A 15,940-nucleotide genomic window follows, 5' to 3' on the forward strand; every position below is an offset into this window, starting at 1 on the left:
ATATACTGAGAGGTGTATGCCTCGACGCAGAGGTCCAGGGTTTGAGTCCTACCTGTGATGATTTCCTGCATGTCTTCCTCTGTCTCTCTCTCTCTCTCTCTCTCTCTCTCTCTCTCTGTCTCTGTCTCTCTCTCTCTCTCTCTCTCTCTCTTTCTCTTTCTCACCTAGCTGTCCTGTCAATTAAAGGCAGAAAAGCCCAAAAAAATAATCTTTAAAAAAGAAAGACCATATTGGGAAAACAGACATGACCAGTTGAACAAGTTGAGTTTTTAGAATTAAAACTCTGTAAAGTATCTTTGAGTGTTGTACGTAGCGCTCTATAAATAAAATGCATTATTATTATTAAATAAGCAAGGGTTTGGTACATGGTTTCTCTCATTTGGGCATTTGAGCATGGTATTGTTGTTCTGGAAGAGGGAAGATATGCCTAACCCAATGCTCATTTTCCACCACAGACGGAGAGTCCAATGAGTCAGATGGAGCGTTCAACCTCTCCAACTTTTGGGACACTTTGAGTTGAGTATATGTTATTATGAGCATCATCTGTCTCCAGGGCCGGCTCTAGCCCTTTGGTTGCCCTAGGTGAGATTGAGTTTTGTGCCCCCATCTGTGCCTAGTTCTCCTATAGCAATCACCTAGTTCTCCTATAGCAATCGCCTAGTTCTCCTCCTATAGCAATCACCTAGTTCTCCTCCTATAGCAATCGCCTAGTTCTCCTATAGCAATCACCTAGTTCTCCTATAGCAATCGCCTAGTTCTCCTATAGCAATCGCCTAGTTCTCCTATAGCAATCGCCTAGTTCTCCTCCTATAGCAATCGCCTAGTTCCTCCTATAGCAATCGCCTAGTTCTCCTATAGCAATCGCCTAGTTCTCCTCCTATAGCAATCACCTAGTTCTCCTATAGCAATCACCTAGTTCTCCTATAGCAATCACCTAGTTCTCCTCCTATAGCAATCACCTAGTTCTCCTATAGCAATCGCCTAGTTCTCCTATAGCAATCGCCTAGTTCTCCTATAGCAATCACCTAGTTCTCCTATAGCAATCGCCTAGTTCTCCTCCTATAGCAATCGCCTAGTTCTCCTATAGCAATCACCTAGTTCTCCTCCTATAGCAATCACCTAGTTCTCCTATAGCAATTGCCTAGTTCTCCTCCTATAGCAATCACCTAGTTCTCCTATAGCAATCGCCTAGTTCTCCTATAGCAATAACCTAGTTCTCCTATAGCAATCGCCTAGTTCTCCTCCTATAGCAATCACCTAGTTCTCCTCCTATAGCAATCACCTAGTTCTCCTCCTATAGCAATCACCTAGTTCTCCTATAGCAATCGCCTAGTTCTCCTATAGCAATCACCTAGTTCTCCTATAGCAATCACCTAGTTCTCCTCCTATAGCAATCACCTAGTTCTCCTATAGCAATCACCTAGTTCTCCTCATAGCAATCACTCCCCTATAGCAATCACCTAGTTCTCCTATAGCAATCACCTAGTTCTCCTATAGCAATCGCCTAGTTCTCCTCCTATAGCAATCGCCTAGTTCTCCTATAGCAATCGCCTAGTTCTCCTCCTATAGCAATCACCTAGTTCTCCTCCTATAGCAATCGCCTAGTTCTCCTCCTATAGCAATCGCCTAGTTCTCCTCCTATAGCAATAACCTAGTTCTCCTATAGCAATCGCCTAGTTCTCCTCCTATAGCAATCGCCTAGTTCTCCTATAGCAATCGCCTAGTTCTCCTATAGCAATCGCCTAGTTCTCCTCCTATAGCAATCACCCTAGTTCTCCTATAGCAATCACCTAGTTCTCCTATAGCAATCGCCCTAGTTCTCCCATAGCACCACCCAGTCCTCCTATAGCAATCACCCATAGCACCGCCAGTTCTCCCTATAGCAATCACCCAGTCCTCCCATAGCAATCACCTAGTCCTCCCCATAGCAATCACCCAGTCCTCCCATAGCAATCACCTAGTTCTCCTATAGCAATCACCTATAGCAATCGCCTAGTTCTCCTCCCATAGCAATCACCTAGTTCTCCTCCTATAGCAATCACCTAGTTCTCCTATAGCAATCACCTAGTTCTCCCCATAGCAATCACCTATAGCAATCGCTCTATAGCACCGCCTAGTTCTCCTCCCTATAGCAATCACCTAGTTCTCCTCCTATAGCAATCACCTAGTTCTCCTCCTATAGCAATCACCTAGTTCTCCCATAGCAATCACCTATAGCATCGCCCATAGCATCGCCCTAGTTCTCCTCCCTATAGCAATCACCTAGTTCTCCTCCTATAGCAATCACCAGTTCTCCTATAGCAATCACCTAGTTCTCCTCCTATAGCAATCACCGGCCCTGACTGTCTCCCTTCTTCAGATTCTAGTTCTGCTACTGCGATATAGCTATATATATATATATATATATATATATATATATACAGTTTCTAACAAACAACACGCTCGTTTCTGTGTCCTATATTTATTTAGGTAGGGTGCTGTGTCCCAACAACTCAAGATATTATATATTATATTAACCCTTGTGTTGTCTTCCCGTCGACCACCTAACTTTTAGTTTTTTCTGGGTCAAAATTTTAAATGAAAACATTTTGACACTTGTCACTTCACCCAATGTTTTTGTAGATTTTGTTTTTGATGTTTTTATTCGATTTTTTTTCTCACGTTTTTAAGGCTTTTTCCAAAATAAAATTCACTTATTTTCAACACTTGTCATTTTTTTTCTTCAAATACAATTAAATAAAACATCCAAATTAGTGTATGTATGTGTATATATATATATATAATAAAAGTAGTGAACTGATCATTTATTTTACCTGTGAAGAGTAATGGTTGTATGGAAACATCCACGTTAGTTTCTTTGACAATTTGGTTGAAAGAAACCCCAAATTTCTGAAATGGAAACTTTTTTTTTTTTTTTTTTAAATGTGTCAAATTTGACCCAAGAACAGCAGAAGGGTAAGTCCACCCATCATCATCATCATCATCCTCATCATCATCCTCATCATCATCATCATCATCCTCATCCTCATCATCATCCTCCTCATCATCATCATCATCATCATCATCATCCTCATCATCATCCTCATCATCATCATCATCATCCTCATCCTCATCATCATCATCCTCCTCATCATCATCATCATCATCATCATCCTGTGCCTTGTAATGTGATGTAACTTCTCTTCTGTTTCTCAGACCAGGCAGTGAAGGCAGTGTCCCAGGAAGCCACTAAACTCAGCCTGGCCTTCTCCCAACCCCCGCTGCCATCTCAGCAGGTCAGATTAATTTCGTGATCATATTGTTTGCCTTGATGAGTTTATGTTGTACCAGTTACTGTATGACGAGCCAACTTCATAAAAGCAACATGTTTAAAGCTCTGAGGACGGGATATCGAGAGGGCATCAATCACAAAACAAACTACATGAGAGCACTCATAGACAAGAAATACAATAACAAAACTACAAATAACTATAACTTAGTAACAAAATGATTTTACATACAAAGATAATGCTTGATATGCTGTGTGTTGGTAGTGCAAGTCTAGTAGAAAATATTGTCTTGAATTTACACCTCTGTTGTTGTGGATCTGAAGGACAACCAGTAACATAAATGTATATCAACAGTTCCTACTAGTTAACAGGAAAAGTTCTGTCCCGACACAGAGAGACTCATTAAATTAAGGGATGGCAGCAGGCAGAATAAGCCCTTGTGTCATGAAGCTGGATAAATATCTTGCTTAAAGGAACACGCCGCCTTATTGGGACTTTGTCTTATTCCCCGTATCCCCCAGAGTTAGATAAGTCCAGACATACTCTTCTAATCTCCGTGCGTGTTGTAGCTGGTTACCTCCAGGATCTGTGCTAAGCTAGGCTAGATGGAGCCGGTTATCTCCAGGATCTGTGCTAAGCTAGGCTAGATGGAGCCAGTTACCTCCAGGATCTATGCTAAGCTAGGCTAGATGGAGCCAGTTACCTCCAGGATCTGTGCTAAGCTAGGCTAGATGGAGCCAGTTACCTCCAGGATCTGTGCTAAGCTAGGCTAGATGGAGCCAGTTACCTCCAGGATCTATGCTAAGCTAGGCTAGATGGAGCCGGTTACCTCCAGGATCTGTGCTAAGCTAGGCTAGATGGAGCCGGTTACCTCCAGGATCTGTGCTAAGCTAGGCTAGATGGAGCCGGTTACCTCCAGGATCTGTACTAAGCTAGGCTAGATGGAGCCGGTTACCTCCAGGATCTGTGCTAAGCTAGGCTAGATGGAGCCGGTTACCTCCAGGATCTGTGCTAAGCTAGGCTAGATGGAGCCGGTTACCTCCAGGATCTGTGCTAAGCTAGGCTAGATGGAGCCGGTTACCTCCAGGATCTGTGCTAAGCTAGGCTAGATGGAGCCAGTTACCTCCAGGATCTATGCTAAGCTAGGCTAGATGGAGCCGGTTACCTCCAGGATCTGTGCTAAGCTAGGGCTAGATGGAGCCAGTTACCTCCAGGATCTGTGCTAAGCTAGGCTAGATGGAGCCAGTTACCTCCAGGATCTATGCTAAGCTAGGCTAGATGGAGCCAGTTACCTCCAGGATCTGTGCTAAGCTAGGCTAGATGGAGCCAGTTACCTCCAGGATCTATGCTAAGCTAGGCTAGATGGAGCCGGTTACCTCCAGGATCTGTGCTAAGCTAGGCTAGATGGAGCCAGTTACCTCCAGGATCTATGCTAAGCTAGGCTAGATGGAGCCAGTTACCTCCAGGATCTGTGCTAAGCTAGGCTAGATGGAGCCAGTTACCTCCAGGATCTATGCTAAGCTAATAGTTGGGCTAATAGTCCCAATAAGTCGCCGTGTTCCGTTAAGTGCTCCACTTTTTTAACAAGTAAACGGTGACGGAAACAGGAAAAGTTCTCATGATGGAAAGCAGCTAAAGCTGAGCAGATAGAAGCCTTCATATTTGACATGACAGGGCCAGCGTTTGGGACTTTGGTCCATCTAGACACGCTGGTTACATTTGAGTTTCTTTTCCAGAGGGATACTGTTGTGCAACAGTGCAAATTAGGAAACATATCGATAAGGTGCAAATCCCAAAATATAAACACGTAATAAATATAAACGCTAAGGCTCATACTGCCTTACTAACCCAAAAGACCTTAACTTAAACTGAGAAAAATGACTTTAAAGTTATCCTAATGTCCTGACAATTGAGTTATAGGTATAATATTGTAATTTTCACATTTTGTAGTGTATACCTGTATTAATCTATCGACAAAAAGATGTTGAACTCAAATTTGACCTTTGACCCTTTTTAGGAAGTTACTGTATTCAATTTCAATTTTATTTATAGTGTCAAATCATAACAGGAATTATCTCAGGACACTTTACAGATAGAGGAGGTCTAGACCACACTCTATAATTTACAAGGACCCAACAATTCCAGTGATTCCCCCAAGAGCATGCATGGATGCGTAAGTGTCACAGTAGCGAGGAAAAACTCCCTCTTAGGAAGAAACCTCGGACAGACCCAGGCTCTTGGTAGGCGGTGTCTGACGGGACAGACCCAGGCTCTTGGTAGGGGGTGTCTGACGGGACAGACCCAGGCTCTTGGTAGGGGGTATCTGACGGGACAGACCCAGGCTCTTGGTAGGGGGTATCTGACGGGACAGACCCAGGCTCTTGGTAGGGGGTATCTGACGGGACAGACCCAGGCTCTTGGTAGGCGGTGTTCTGCCTTAGCATTGCCCACAAAATGACAATCGGTCATACCAAGGCAAAAGACCTTAACTTCCTTTTTATAGCACAATGTTATGATAACAATGATAACGTTTACTTAAAATGTAAGCAATATTAATCCTATTGGACTCACTATGATAAAAATGGCTTAACATTTATCAACATCATATGAATATGATATATCAATACATTTTTTGCTGTATTTCATACTCCTACTACCACACAGGCAGTCGCATGACTGATTCACACACTCTCTCTGACAGACGTCAGAATTAAGCATGAGAGTGTTTGGATGTCTTAATGCATGTAAAGCATGTTCTTCTGTTTGGATATGAGGCTAATTTCATAATAATACTAATTTAGACTCATTGCAAGAATGAAGACGTGAACATAAAGATGGCATCATTCACGTGCATATTAACTAGCCACGTTGGTTTGTTTTGGTCTTTTAATACATCCATGGATGCTCTGCAGAGACGACGAGCAGTTAACTTCGCAAGAATTTGTCCAAATTTCAAGATTTGTGGCAAACTAAGAAACAGTTAGACTACAAACAGACAGCTTTGATTTAGCTTGTTTGTCAAAATTCACTGTTTAGAGTAGAGCTGTGTTTGTGTAAACAGCGCGGTGGACGAGAGTGGACTGCGCCCAGACAGAGATTGAAATATATGGCTTCCTACATGTGTATGCCTGTAGACAGGTGAGTGGGTATTAATACGTATTTACTTTTAGGTTTTATTGTAGCCTACTTACAATAACGAGCGTAGCGGTATCTTTCCCAGTCAGGTACATGTGTTGCGTGTCAGCGTCGTCCTCTGCTCTGTGTCTGTGTCTGTGTGTGTGTGTGTGTGTGTGTCTGTGTGTGTGTGTGTGTGTGTGTGTGTGTGTGTGTGTGTGTGTGTGTGTGTGTGTGTGTGTGTGACAAAGAACCCTAACTGATGTTACGGTATTCTGCCTTGGCTGCTCTACAGTTTTTGAAGTTACGGCAAAGACAACACACAATTTTCTCCCCAAAACAATAAAATTGACTCAAGATATCTGTCCACATGATAAAGCAGATATTTAATGTTCCAAAAATGACAATAACTCATTTTCGACCAAAATTGAGTTAGGGTCTTTTCGCTTTGCACGGCAGCATAGATATGTATGAGTTGTTAAATAAATAATTGTTATATTTCCCAAGCTCTTGAATTGTTGCACAAACTTTCTATTGTAATTCCCAACATATTGATATGTATTTCTGTCTTTTCTCCCTCCTTCCTCTCTGCAGGATGGAGAGAAGTTAGCAGAGTCCACCCTGAAGAGTGTCCTCTCTCTGTCCACTGTGTATTACTGGCTACCTAAGAGCCAAGGTAAAGCCACCAGTCACGGCCACAACAGTCAAGCAAATGGCTAGTCGGTTGTGCTTTAGTCAAGTAGTCCGTTCCCTCTGTTCTCATTCACCGGTATACACTCACCTAAAGGATTATTAAATGTAACAGGTGCTCCTAATAATCCTTTAGGTGAGTATATATTATTTAGCTGATGTTCTTCTTCAGATTCTGCTGCCGTAGCCCGTCTTTGAAACATGTCTTCCATCCAGTCTGATTTGATTAAATGAAACAGGGTTTGATAGATTGTTCAGTACTGATAACAATCAAAGAATACAGAAGCTGTTTGTTTTTTATTTTATTTAACCTTTATTTAACCAGGTTAGTCTCATTGAAATATAAAATCTCTTTCTCAAGAGAGACCTGGCCAAGATAGCAGAACAAGATAGTTACATCAAAAACATGTACAGTCACAAAACAACACACAAAAGAGACAAAGACATCTCAAGTGCATTTCAATTAATTAAAACATTTGCACGTGTGGATGGACTGATGTTCTATGGTTTTAACACCACCTTTCACATCATTTAAGGACATTAGACGGTGTAGTCGCAGTGTTTGCTGTAGGTCGTTCCCAGTAGAAGGAGCAGCAGACATGAAATCCTTTTTAAACTACTCTGTCTGGGCTTGAGGTACATTCATTGAGATGGTGTTCTGGGACCGTAAACCATAAGTACTCTGTGTAAAAGAAAGACATTGAGATATGTAACATGGGAGCCTGCCTATAATGCCTTTATATATGAAGATATAGAGGTGAGTGAGTCGAGGGCAGAGAGGGCAAATTCACTGTGGAGTTAAGTGTACAGTGATGAGTAACCTTAAAATAAACCTTAAAGCTCCATGATACACAGCATCCAACATCTGAAGACACTGATTCATACCAATAAGCATTTCCCAGTCCTTCCAGAAAAATGCAGATTTTTTTTGTGATTGTTTTGGGCTAAAATCCTTGATTATGCGTCACGTTTTCTTAAATAATGTGATGGAATATGCGGGATATTTATGCAATTTTATGCGATGAAATTGCGGGAACTTGCAAAAATGGCAGTTTCATTGTGGCTTCATCGCGGGGTTTACAGCTTTTAGATGATGTTCACGTCGCGTAATTATGTCACTTCATAATGTTCTCATGGCAGCAGGGGAAAACGGCTGCTCTTGTGTGAAGTAAACGCAACATTTTTCATCTTTCTGATAAGATATATGGGACTTTTTTGCACCGAAAATGTGGGGATTATGAAATCATGCAAGCCCCGCATAGTTTGTGCGGAAATCAGCAATTTATGCAGCGAAAGTGCGGCGTATTTGAAAGAATGCGGCCCCCAAAATAAATATGTGGACTAATTATGCATTAAATTATGCGATCTCATACTCGCGTTTTTCTGGAGGGACTGATTTCCTAATCACAGGATGGTAAAACTCTTCAGTGAAACTCACTCTATACTTGATATTGTGTAATCGAGAGCATGCTGCCCAAAAGCTTCTTATGTCTGCTGTATGGGATTCGTTAGTAATGGATACTGTATAAAGGGGATGTTAATCTTTGTCAGCATCTTGACTTCAGCTTGTTGCTTCTGTCCCCCCATGTCTCAGGCGTCAGTCTGCGGCGGCAGGTCAGAGACGCCACGGTCGAGGTTCTGGAGGGAGTCTTACAGCTGGTGGAGGTCATACTGAGCTCCCCGCTACAGAGGTACATGCACACACAAACACAGAGTTGGTGTAAGATATCATAATTACAAACAAACAACACAGGACTTTCACCCAGGAGACCGGGGATCGGGTCCCGCGTGTCACGTTTACTAAACCCAACCGTCGCTTTCTTCTTTTACTAAACCCGACCCGTCCGCTGTAGACGGCGCTCAAAATGCGTACAGATAACACGCCACTTGGCTTTAGAAAGTGGGCGTGTATGTTTACACAAAGTCATGATGTCACATTGCTCAAGAAAATGTTAGGTGTTTCAATAAAATCAACACACACATATCATAATTACTTTGAATCGATAGCCACAGTAGAACAAAATGTGAAAAAGACACAAACACACACGGGCGTTGTCATAATACCTGACATTTCAATTATTAGTGTTTTCCCTCAGTTTGTGGAAGACTTAGCTGCACGTATTTCACGGTGCGTTTAGGGCTCCTTCCTCAAGAAACTGTTACGTGTTTCAATAAAATCAACCTATCATTTTGGACCTTCATTATTACCATATCTGTGTCTACAATGTTGAAAAAGCTAGAGCAGATAATAAATAAATGACACTCGAAAAGCTTAAAGACAGAACTTGCTAAAGTAGTTGAACTGAATCATTAGATCTGAGAAAAGTCATTTAATTAGATTAGATTCAACTTTAGTGTCACTGTGCAGAGTACAAAGACAACCAAATACAGTCTGTGTCCAACCAGAAGTACAAAAAAGGCAGAAAAGTGCTGAAATGTGATATACTAGTATAGACAGGTGTTGCATAGGCAGGACAAGAAATATGTTGCAGTGTTATAAGAGCAGAATAAATGTGGTTATGTAATATGAACAATGTATGAACAACATGTACAGATATGTGCAATGTAGTAGCAGTGACATTATACTAGTAGTAAGAATAATATAGATATATGCAGTGTATTAACAGAATATATAATAAGAAAAACAGAATAAATATGGATATTCATCCATTTGGCGTAAATGATGCCCAAGCCTTATAATGCTACTGATTTTATTACTATTAAATTACATAAACACATGTTTGAGTCCTTAACGGACATCTAATCATCACGATGTTCCTAGCTGTGGTGTTGTATTCATATGTAATTACTAAATGTTGTTAATGTTCTGGCATCATGGTAACGCTAATACACACACACACACACACACACACACACACACACACACACACACACACACACACACACAGACCTGTAAATAACCCTTTAATGTCCTGTGAATGTCAAACAGATTTCTGGCCTGGTATGAATCCCCTCTAACTCTTGTGTTGTCTTCCTGTTGTTTAAATTAAACTTTAATTAAATTAAAGACGTTTTGTCACTTTTTTCAACGTTTCCTGCTATAAAAAAGAATAAAACAAATTCAATGAAGAGTGTACTTACTCGTGAAGAGCGTTGTATGGAACCATCCACCTTATTTTCTTTAACAATAGATATGCTATATGTGTCTTTTTCTTTAACAGGGATGACGGGACACGTGGCTTTAAAAGCTGCTGCTATTAAATACTGACTTGGACTGGGGGGACACTTCAGGTCTTTAGATCATTTTATAGAGATCTATGAATATATAGAGATACTTTTCAGTTGATCAGTGTCAAAAAAGCCACATTAATTCTACTTTTAACACAGATCTTAATAAGAAATGTCAATAATAAAACATGGAAATTAAATAAATGGACATGTTTTCCAGGAGTATTGAATTTCTGTTTTCAGCGAAACGACATTATGTTAAAATAGGGCTGCTCGATTTTGGAAAAAATAATAATCAGGATTATTTTGGTCAATATTGAAATCACGATTATTTAACACGATTACTCGTTAACCTTTGGATATAACGGATCGTGTCCAGGGTATAATGTTAGTGTCCTTTATCTCACAGAAAGAGTCTTTGGAGGGGGATAGAAGCTGTTCTACTACTGTGAGTGGGTTCAGATATCACACATAACGTTACACAGCTAATGAACAATTACATAAGATACATAACACAATGTGCATCACATTTTCACTCACTATGACCACTGCTACTGTCATTACTAAACATTGTGCCAAAAAATGAACAATAATGTCGCCGTCAGTGGGCTTATTTGCTAACCTAAGGAAAAGTCCAGCACATCGACGGTACCTTAGAGTAACGTTAGGTGAAACAGGTGGTTTAACGTCGCTGCTCATTTTACACACAGTTTAACAACAAAACCAAATGCTGAGGGAACATTACTATGTTTTTTCATGTTGGTTTTGAGCGGTATGCACCCCCACTAAGCTGGATAAAGTTGTAAACTGTAAGTGAATACAGCGTGTCAGGGGAATACAGCGCCTACTACAGCGGGGGGGCAGAGGGACCGCACGGTTAGCTAACGTTAGCTGTTCCCAGACAACGGAGTTGGTTTGGCCCATTTTGCTCACCAAACGCTGCTGTGGCTGCCCTCCTCCTGCCAAAATAAGACAGTTATGCAAAACAGAACATGGCAAAATAATAGTTTTTTCTCGATTTTACTGTTTTGGTGATCGTTGGGAGCCGAAATTGAAATTTAATTAATTGCACAGCCCTATGTTAACAGGTATGTTTCTTTCCTCTTTCTCGCTGTTTTCTTTCAATCTGACTTCCTCTTCCTCGTCCTCTTCCTCTTCCTTGTTCTCCTCTTCCTCTGCTCACCTGTAGTCTGTCCCAGGATCAGTTGACATCAACAGGAAGTGTGTGGTCAGCCTGCGACCACTTTGCCCAGTTGCCACAAGGTCAGTAGACCTGCCCGGATCTTTTAAATGGAAACGTGTGAAGATTCAGATTTGATACTGGAGTCAGATCCAATAAAACGCTGTCACACCCTGCCCCAGTATCATATGGAAAGGTTATAGAAACAGTAGAAGGAGATTCAGCCTGCAGGTGCTGATAGACTGACGCTTCCTCTACACATTTCTGTTTGTTTGTATAACATATTTTCTTTCTACTTTAAAAGAAAAAAAAAGCAGTGAGATTGTCCACGTTATTAAGGAGTGTGAGAAAGTTTACTCTCTGCTTATCCAAAGTCAGCTTTAGGGATAAGTTAAGGGTGTGTGTGTGTGTGTGTGTGTGAGAGTGTGTGAGAGTGTGTGTTTGAGAGAGAGAGTGTGTGTGTGTGTGTGTGTGAGAGAGAGAGAGTGAGTGTGTGTGTGTGTGTGAGTGAGTGAGAGAGAGTGTGTGTGTGTGTGTGTGTGTTCTGTCTAACATGTTATCCTGATCCTTAAGAAAATAAACAGTTGATTGATTAATCTGAAAAATAATAGCAGTACAACAGTTTAATTGGTTATTAAAACCCATTTTTAATGGCTACACACAAAAAGAGGTTATGTGAATGATGTGTGTTTAGGAGCTGGTAGGACACGTTGTTTCTACAACTGAATATGATTCATCAATCTGTGATCAATGATCTGCTCTTTTAGACTGTATGACAATTAAATTAGATGCAGAAAGCTTTGTAATTCCTCCAGGTGTGTAAATCAGCAGTTATTTCAGAGGATTTGATTAATATGGGGCTGTATCTCCTTTAAGTAAGGATTATGAATATGATTTAAAAAAAATGTTAATTGATCGAAAAGTGTGTGTGTGTTCCACAGATAATAAGGCTGCAGTGTTGATAGTTCTGTCCAATCAGGTCGGAGTTGTAAAAGACGCCATAGAGGAAATTGAACAGGTACACACACACACACACACACTCTGTCTCTCTCATCTCTCTCTCTCTCTCTCTCTCTCTCTCTCTCACACACACTCACACACTCTCACTCACTCATTCACTCACTCACACACACATGATTTCACCAGCCTTATGCTTTAATCAATATTGGAATTGATTGTTAGTCATCAGCTATCACTAATGTTTACAATAATACAGCTATAATTTATTGATATGGATACTTGACACTCAGGCGTTATCGGAGGCCCAGGACCCGTTCATTGACGTCCTCGACGATGACCAGGAGCCTCGAGGCAACCAGGACACTTATTGGTCGGAGAATGACCGCCGCATTATTGGTCCATGCCAGGGGCTGATGAAAGCATCGGCGGCGTGCCTCAGGAAGCTGACGTCAGCTGTCAAAGCCAACGGTGACGTCACCACGTCTCAGCACCTGGCTCAGCTCGACGACCTGGCTGACATCACCAAGGAAATGAGTCCTGGGTAGGAGCACGCACACACGCTCAGATTATCATGTGATCACAGTGACAAATGTTATTTTAGACCTGTACTTCCCTAATAGAAATTGGACCGAAAAGACATGAACTTGGCTAGTCTGACAAGCCAGCCCCACATCCAGATGTTGGTCTGGGAACTCACCATTGGCAGGGCTCAATCTGAGGGGCGGGATAAACAGTTGTCTTTCAAATTCCCTCTGCACCAATAGGATAGCTCTCCAACCAATCAGAGCAGAGCTAGCTGATAGATTCCACTCTAAACTCTGAACACATCTTCCTTTTTTAAGAATGACTTCAGGGCCGTTCTTTGTTCTTTTCTCAAAGAAAAGCTGAACTCCAAGTCTTCCAGAGACGCTGTTCACCAGCAGCAGCAGCAGCCATAAGCCCCGCCCACCCACTCTGCACACGATGTGATTGGCCTGACTCTACCGATTCGCAAGCCAACAGAGAGTTGCTAGACGACCCTGGCTGCAGATTACATTTGCTGCCTCTAGGGAGGTTTTCTAGGCTATTAAGACCGAAAAGACGTAAACTTCACTGAAATGCAACATTAAATTACCGTAATTATTAGAATAAAAGTATTTGGTTTTATGGTGTCTGCTTACCAAACAGAAAATGTAAACTTCAACTTGAAAATGTGTAATAGCCAAGTCTTTGGGCACTAAAGCTCTGTAAACACACCTTCAACTGGAGACTTTTAGGCATGAAAACATATGTTTATATATAAAACATATGTATTATGAACATATGTTTTTCTCTGTCTGCACAGCAGCAGTTTGAATGTTTTTATGTTTTTCATACAGATAGTTCCTCGACTGTAACACATCAAACACTTACTCTACCTTTTTGCCCAGCTTTTGCTCAATAAACTGTTATTAAAAAAATTCAAATAGAATATCATTTTTGACTAAAACTTACCGTCATGATAACAGATCTCTGCCTCTTGCTGTCTTTTCTTCTCAGTGTTGATGATCTAGCTCTCTGCCTCTACCCCCCCATGGACTACAGCGGAGTGGAGAATAACGTAAGACACACACACTCTGAAACACACACACACACACACACACACACACACACACACTCTGAAACAAACACACACACACACTCTCTGAAACACACACACACACACACACACACACACACACACACACACACACACACACACACACACACACACACACACACACACACACACACACACACACACACACACACACACACACACACACACACACACACACACTGAAACAAACACACACACACTCTGAAACAAACACACACACACTCTGAAACAAACACACACACACACACACACACACACACACACACACACACTCTGAAACACACACACACACACACACACACTGAAACAAACACATACACACACACTCTGAAACACACACACACACACACACACACACACACACACACACACACACACACACACACACACTCTGAAACACACACACACACACACACACACTCTGAAACACATACACACACACACACACACACACACTCTGAAACACACAGACTCATACACACGGACACACACACAATAAAAAACATAAGCTCCTTGGCCAAGGTTCAATCTTAAATCCAACATATGAATTAGTTTTTTTCTCTCTACAGGTTTCTAAATTGGCAGCTCTGTTAAAGAAAGTTCTGGAGATCATCAGGTAAGAATGATTGATTGATTGATTGATTGATTTCCCATGGGAATTGACAGGAAGTTATGGAAGTTTCTAACTCTCTTCATGTGTTGGATGCTGTCTATCACAGAGCTCTGAGAGTCATAACCAGTTGCCTCACACACAGTTCTCTGTGTTCTTTAGTCAGACGGCCATCCTATCCTGTGTCTATGCCAGCATGGGGGGGCCATATCATAGTGGGGGGTCTGGGTGTCCTCCCCAGGGAAATTTTGAGCGTCAAACACTTTCCTGCATTCTGACACACTTTTATGCACCAATTTATGACTGAAATGCCTTTATTTAGCCTATGTGAAGAAACAAAACAAATGCAATGACAGGCAAAGTATGTTGTTGCGTGTCATTGGGCATTTTTAAGTAGGTATATGGAAATCCTGGAGCTTTCTTAGTGGGTATACTGCGTATAGCTGTGTATCACTGCTACTCTCCCAGGGCTTCATTACTCTTTCCACACCCTCAGTCTCCTACTCGGCCCCCTCAACCTAAAAAAACGAGCTACGTCTGAAGCTGTCCTGCATGAATGAGACCGTGTCTCAATGAAATGAGCTGTTTATATAGAGGTTGAGTTAAAAAAACACATAGAATATGAGGTTTGAGAAGCATGTGGTGGTGTAAGTCATGCTATTAGTTGATCTTATCAGATACATAAAAAGGTCTTTGTCACTTTGTTTCTTATGACAGCCTTCTGTAATATGCTTCTCTCTGTAAATGAAGGGAGCTGATGATAGTCAGCTTTTAACTGAGAAAATATCCCCCCCCCAATACAGGTCCAGTCACGTGTGTGGGGAATCACAGCTGACCTGGGTTCAGTTCTTAGATGGAGCCGTCGATCACAACCTGCAAAAAGCCAAAGACCTTATTCAGCAGGACATCTAGTGTGTGTGTGTGTGTGTGTGTGTGTCTCAAGAGGTGGATTTCTAAAAGAGTGTGTGTGTTTACAAGCATATATATATAAAACATATAACAAATAAAAGGAAGGACTTGTGTCCCTACATGAAGTCTTTAATAGTCTTGTCGTTTATCTGGAGAGAGAGAGAGAGAGAGAGAGAGAGAGAGAGAGAGAGAGAGAGAGAGAGAGAACTGCGTTGCTTATAATGTATTTTTACATCATATTAGAATACTTTAACTTAAGTAAGGGAATGTATCAGTTCTTTACCCTCGTTACTAATTTAACATCTCACTCATGGTGCAGCAGTCTGAACTAAACCAAGCTCGCACATGCTCAGTAGAACCTCCTCGGCAGAACTGACGTAGCACTGCTGAAAGTACACACT

At 41.4% G+C, this 15,940-nt stretch overlaps 1 protein-coding gene across 1 annotated transcript in view; it reads left to right on the top strand.

Annotated features, from left to right (window-relative positions):
• The window catches only part of ccndbp1 (cyclin D-type binding-protein 1), a 17,216-nt gene extending 1,549 nt beyond the window's left edge, over nt 1-15,667 (top strand). Inside the window, exons 2-11 of the mRNA XM_078249558.1 lie at nt 456-515; nt 3,196-3,275; nt 6,978-7,059; nt 8,668-8,764; nt 11,452-11,525; nt 12,384-12,460; nt 12,693-12,943; nt 13,921-13,981; nt 14,590-14,636; nt 15,434-15,667. Of these exons, the coding sequence (XP_078105684.1) occupies nt 456-515; nt 3,196-3,275; nt 6,978-7,059; nt 8,668-8,764; nt 11,452-11,525; nt 12,384-12,460; nt 12,693-12,943; nt 13,921-13,981; nt 14,590-14,636; nt 15,434-15,542 (938 nt within the window). The 3' untranslated portion in view covers nt 15,543-15,667. The remainder of the gene's footprint in view (nt 1-455; nt 516-3,195; nt 3,276-6,977; nt 7,060-8,667; nt 8,765-11,451; nt 11,526-12,383; nt 12,461-12,692; nt 12,944-13,920; nt 13,982-14,589; nt 14,637-15,433) is intronic.
• Nucleotides 15,668-15,940: the final 273 nt, after the last annotated feature.

This window comes from Sander vitreus, chromosome 4 (genome assembly GCF_031162955.1).
Source record: "Sander vitreus isolate 19-12246 chromosome 4, sanVit1, whole genome shotgun sequence".
Lineage (NCBI taxonomy): Eukaryota > Metazoa > Chordata > Actinopteri > Perciformes > Percidae > Sander > Sander vitreus.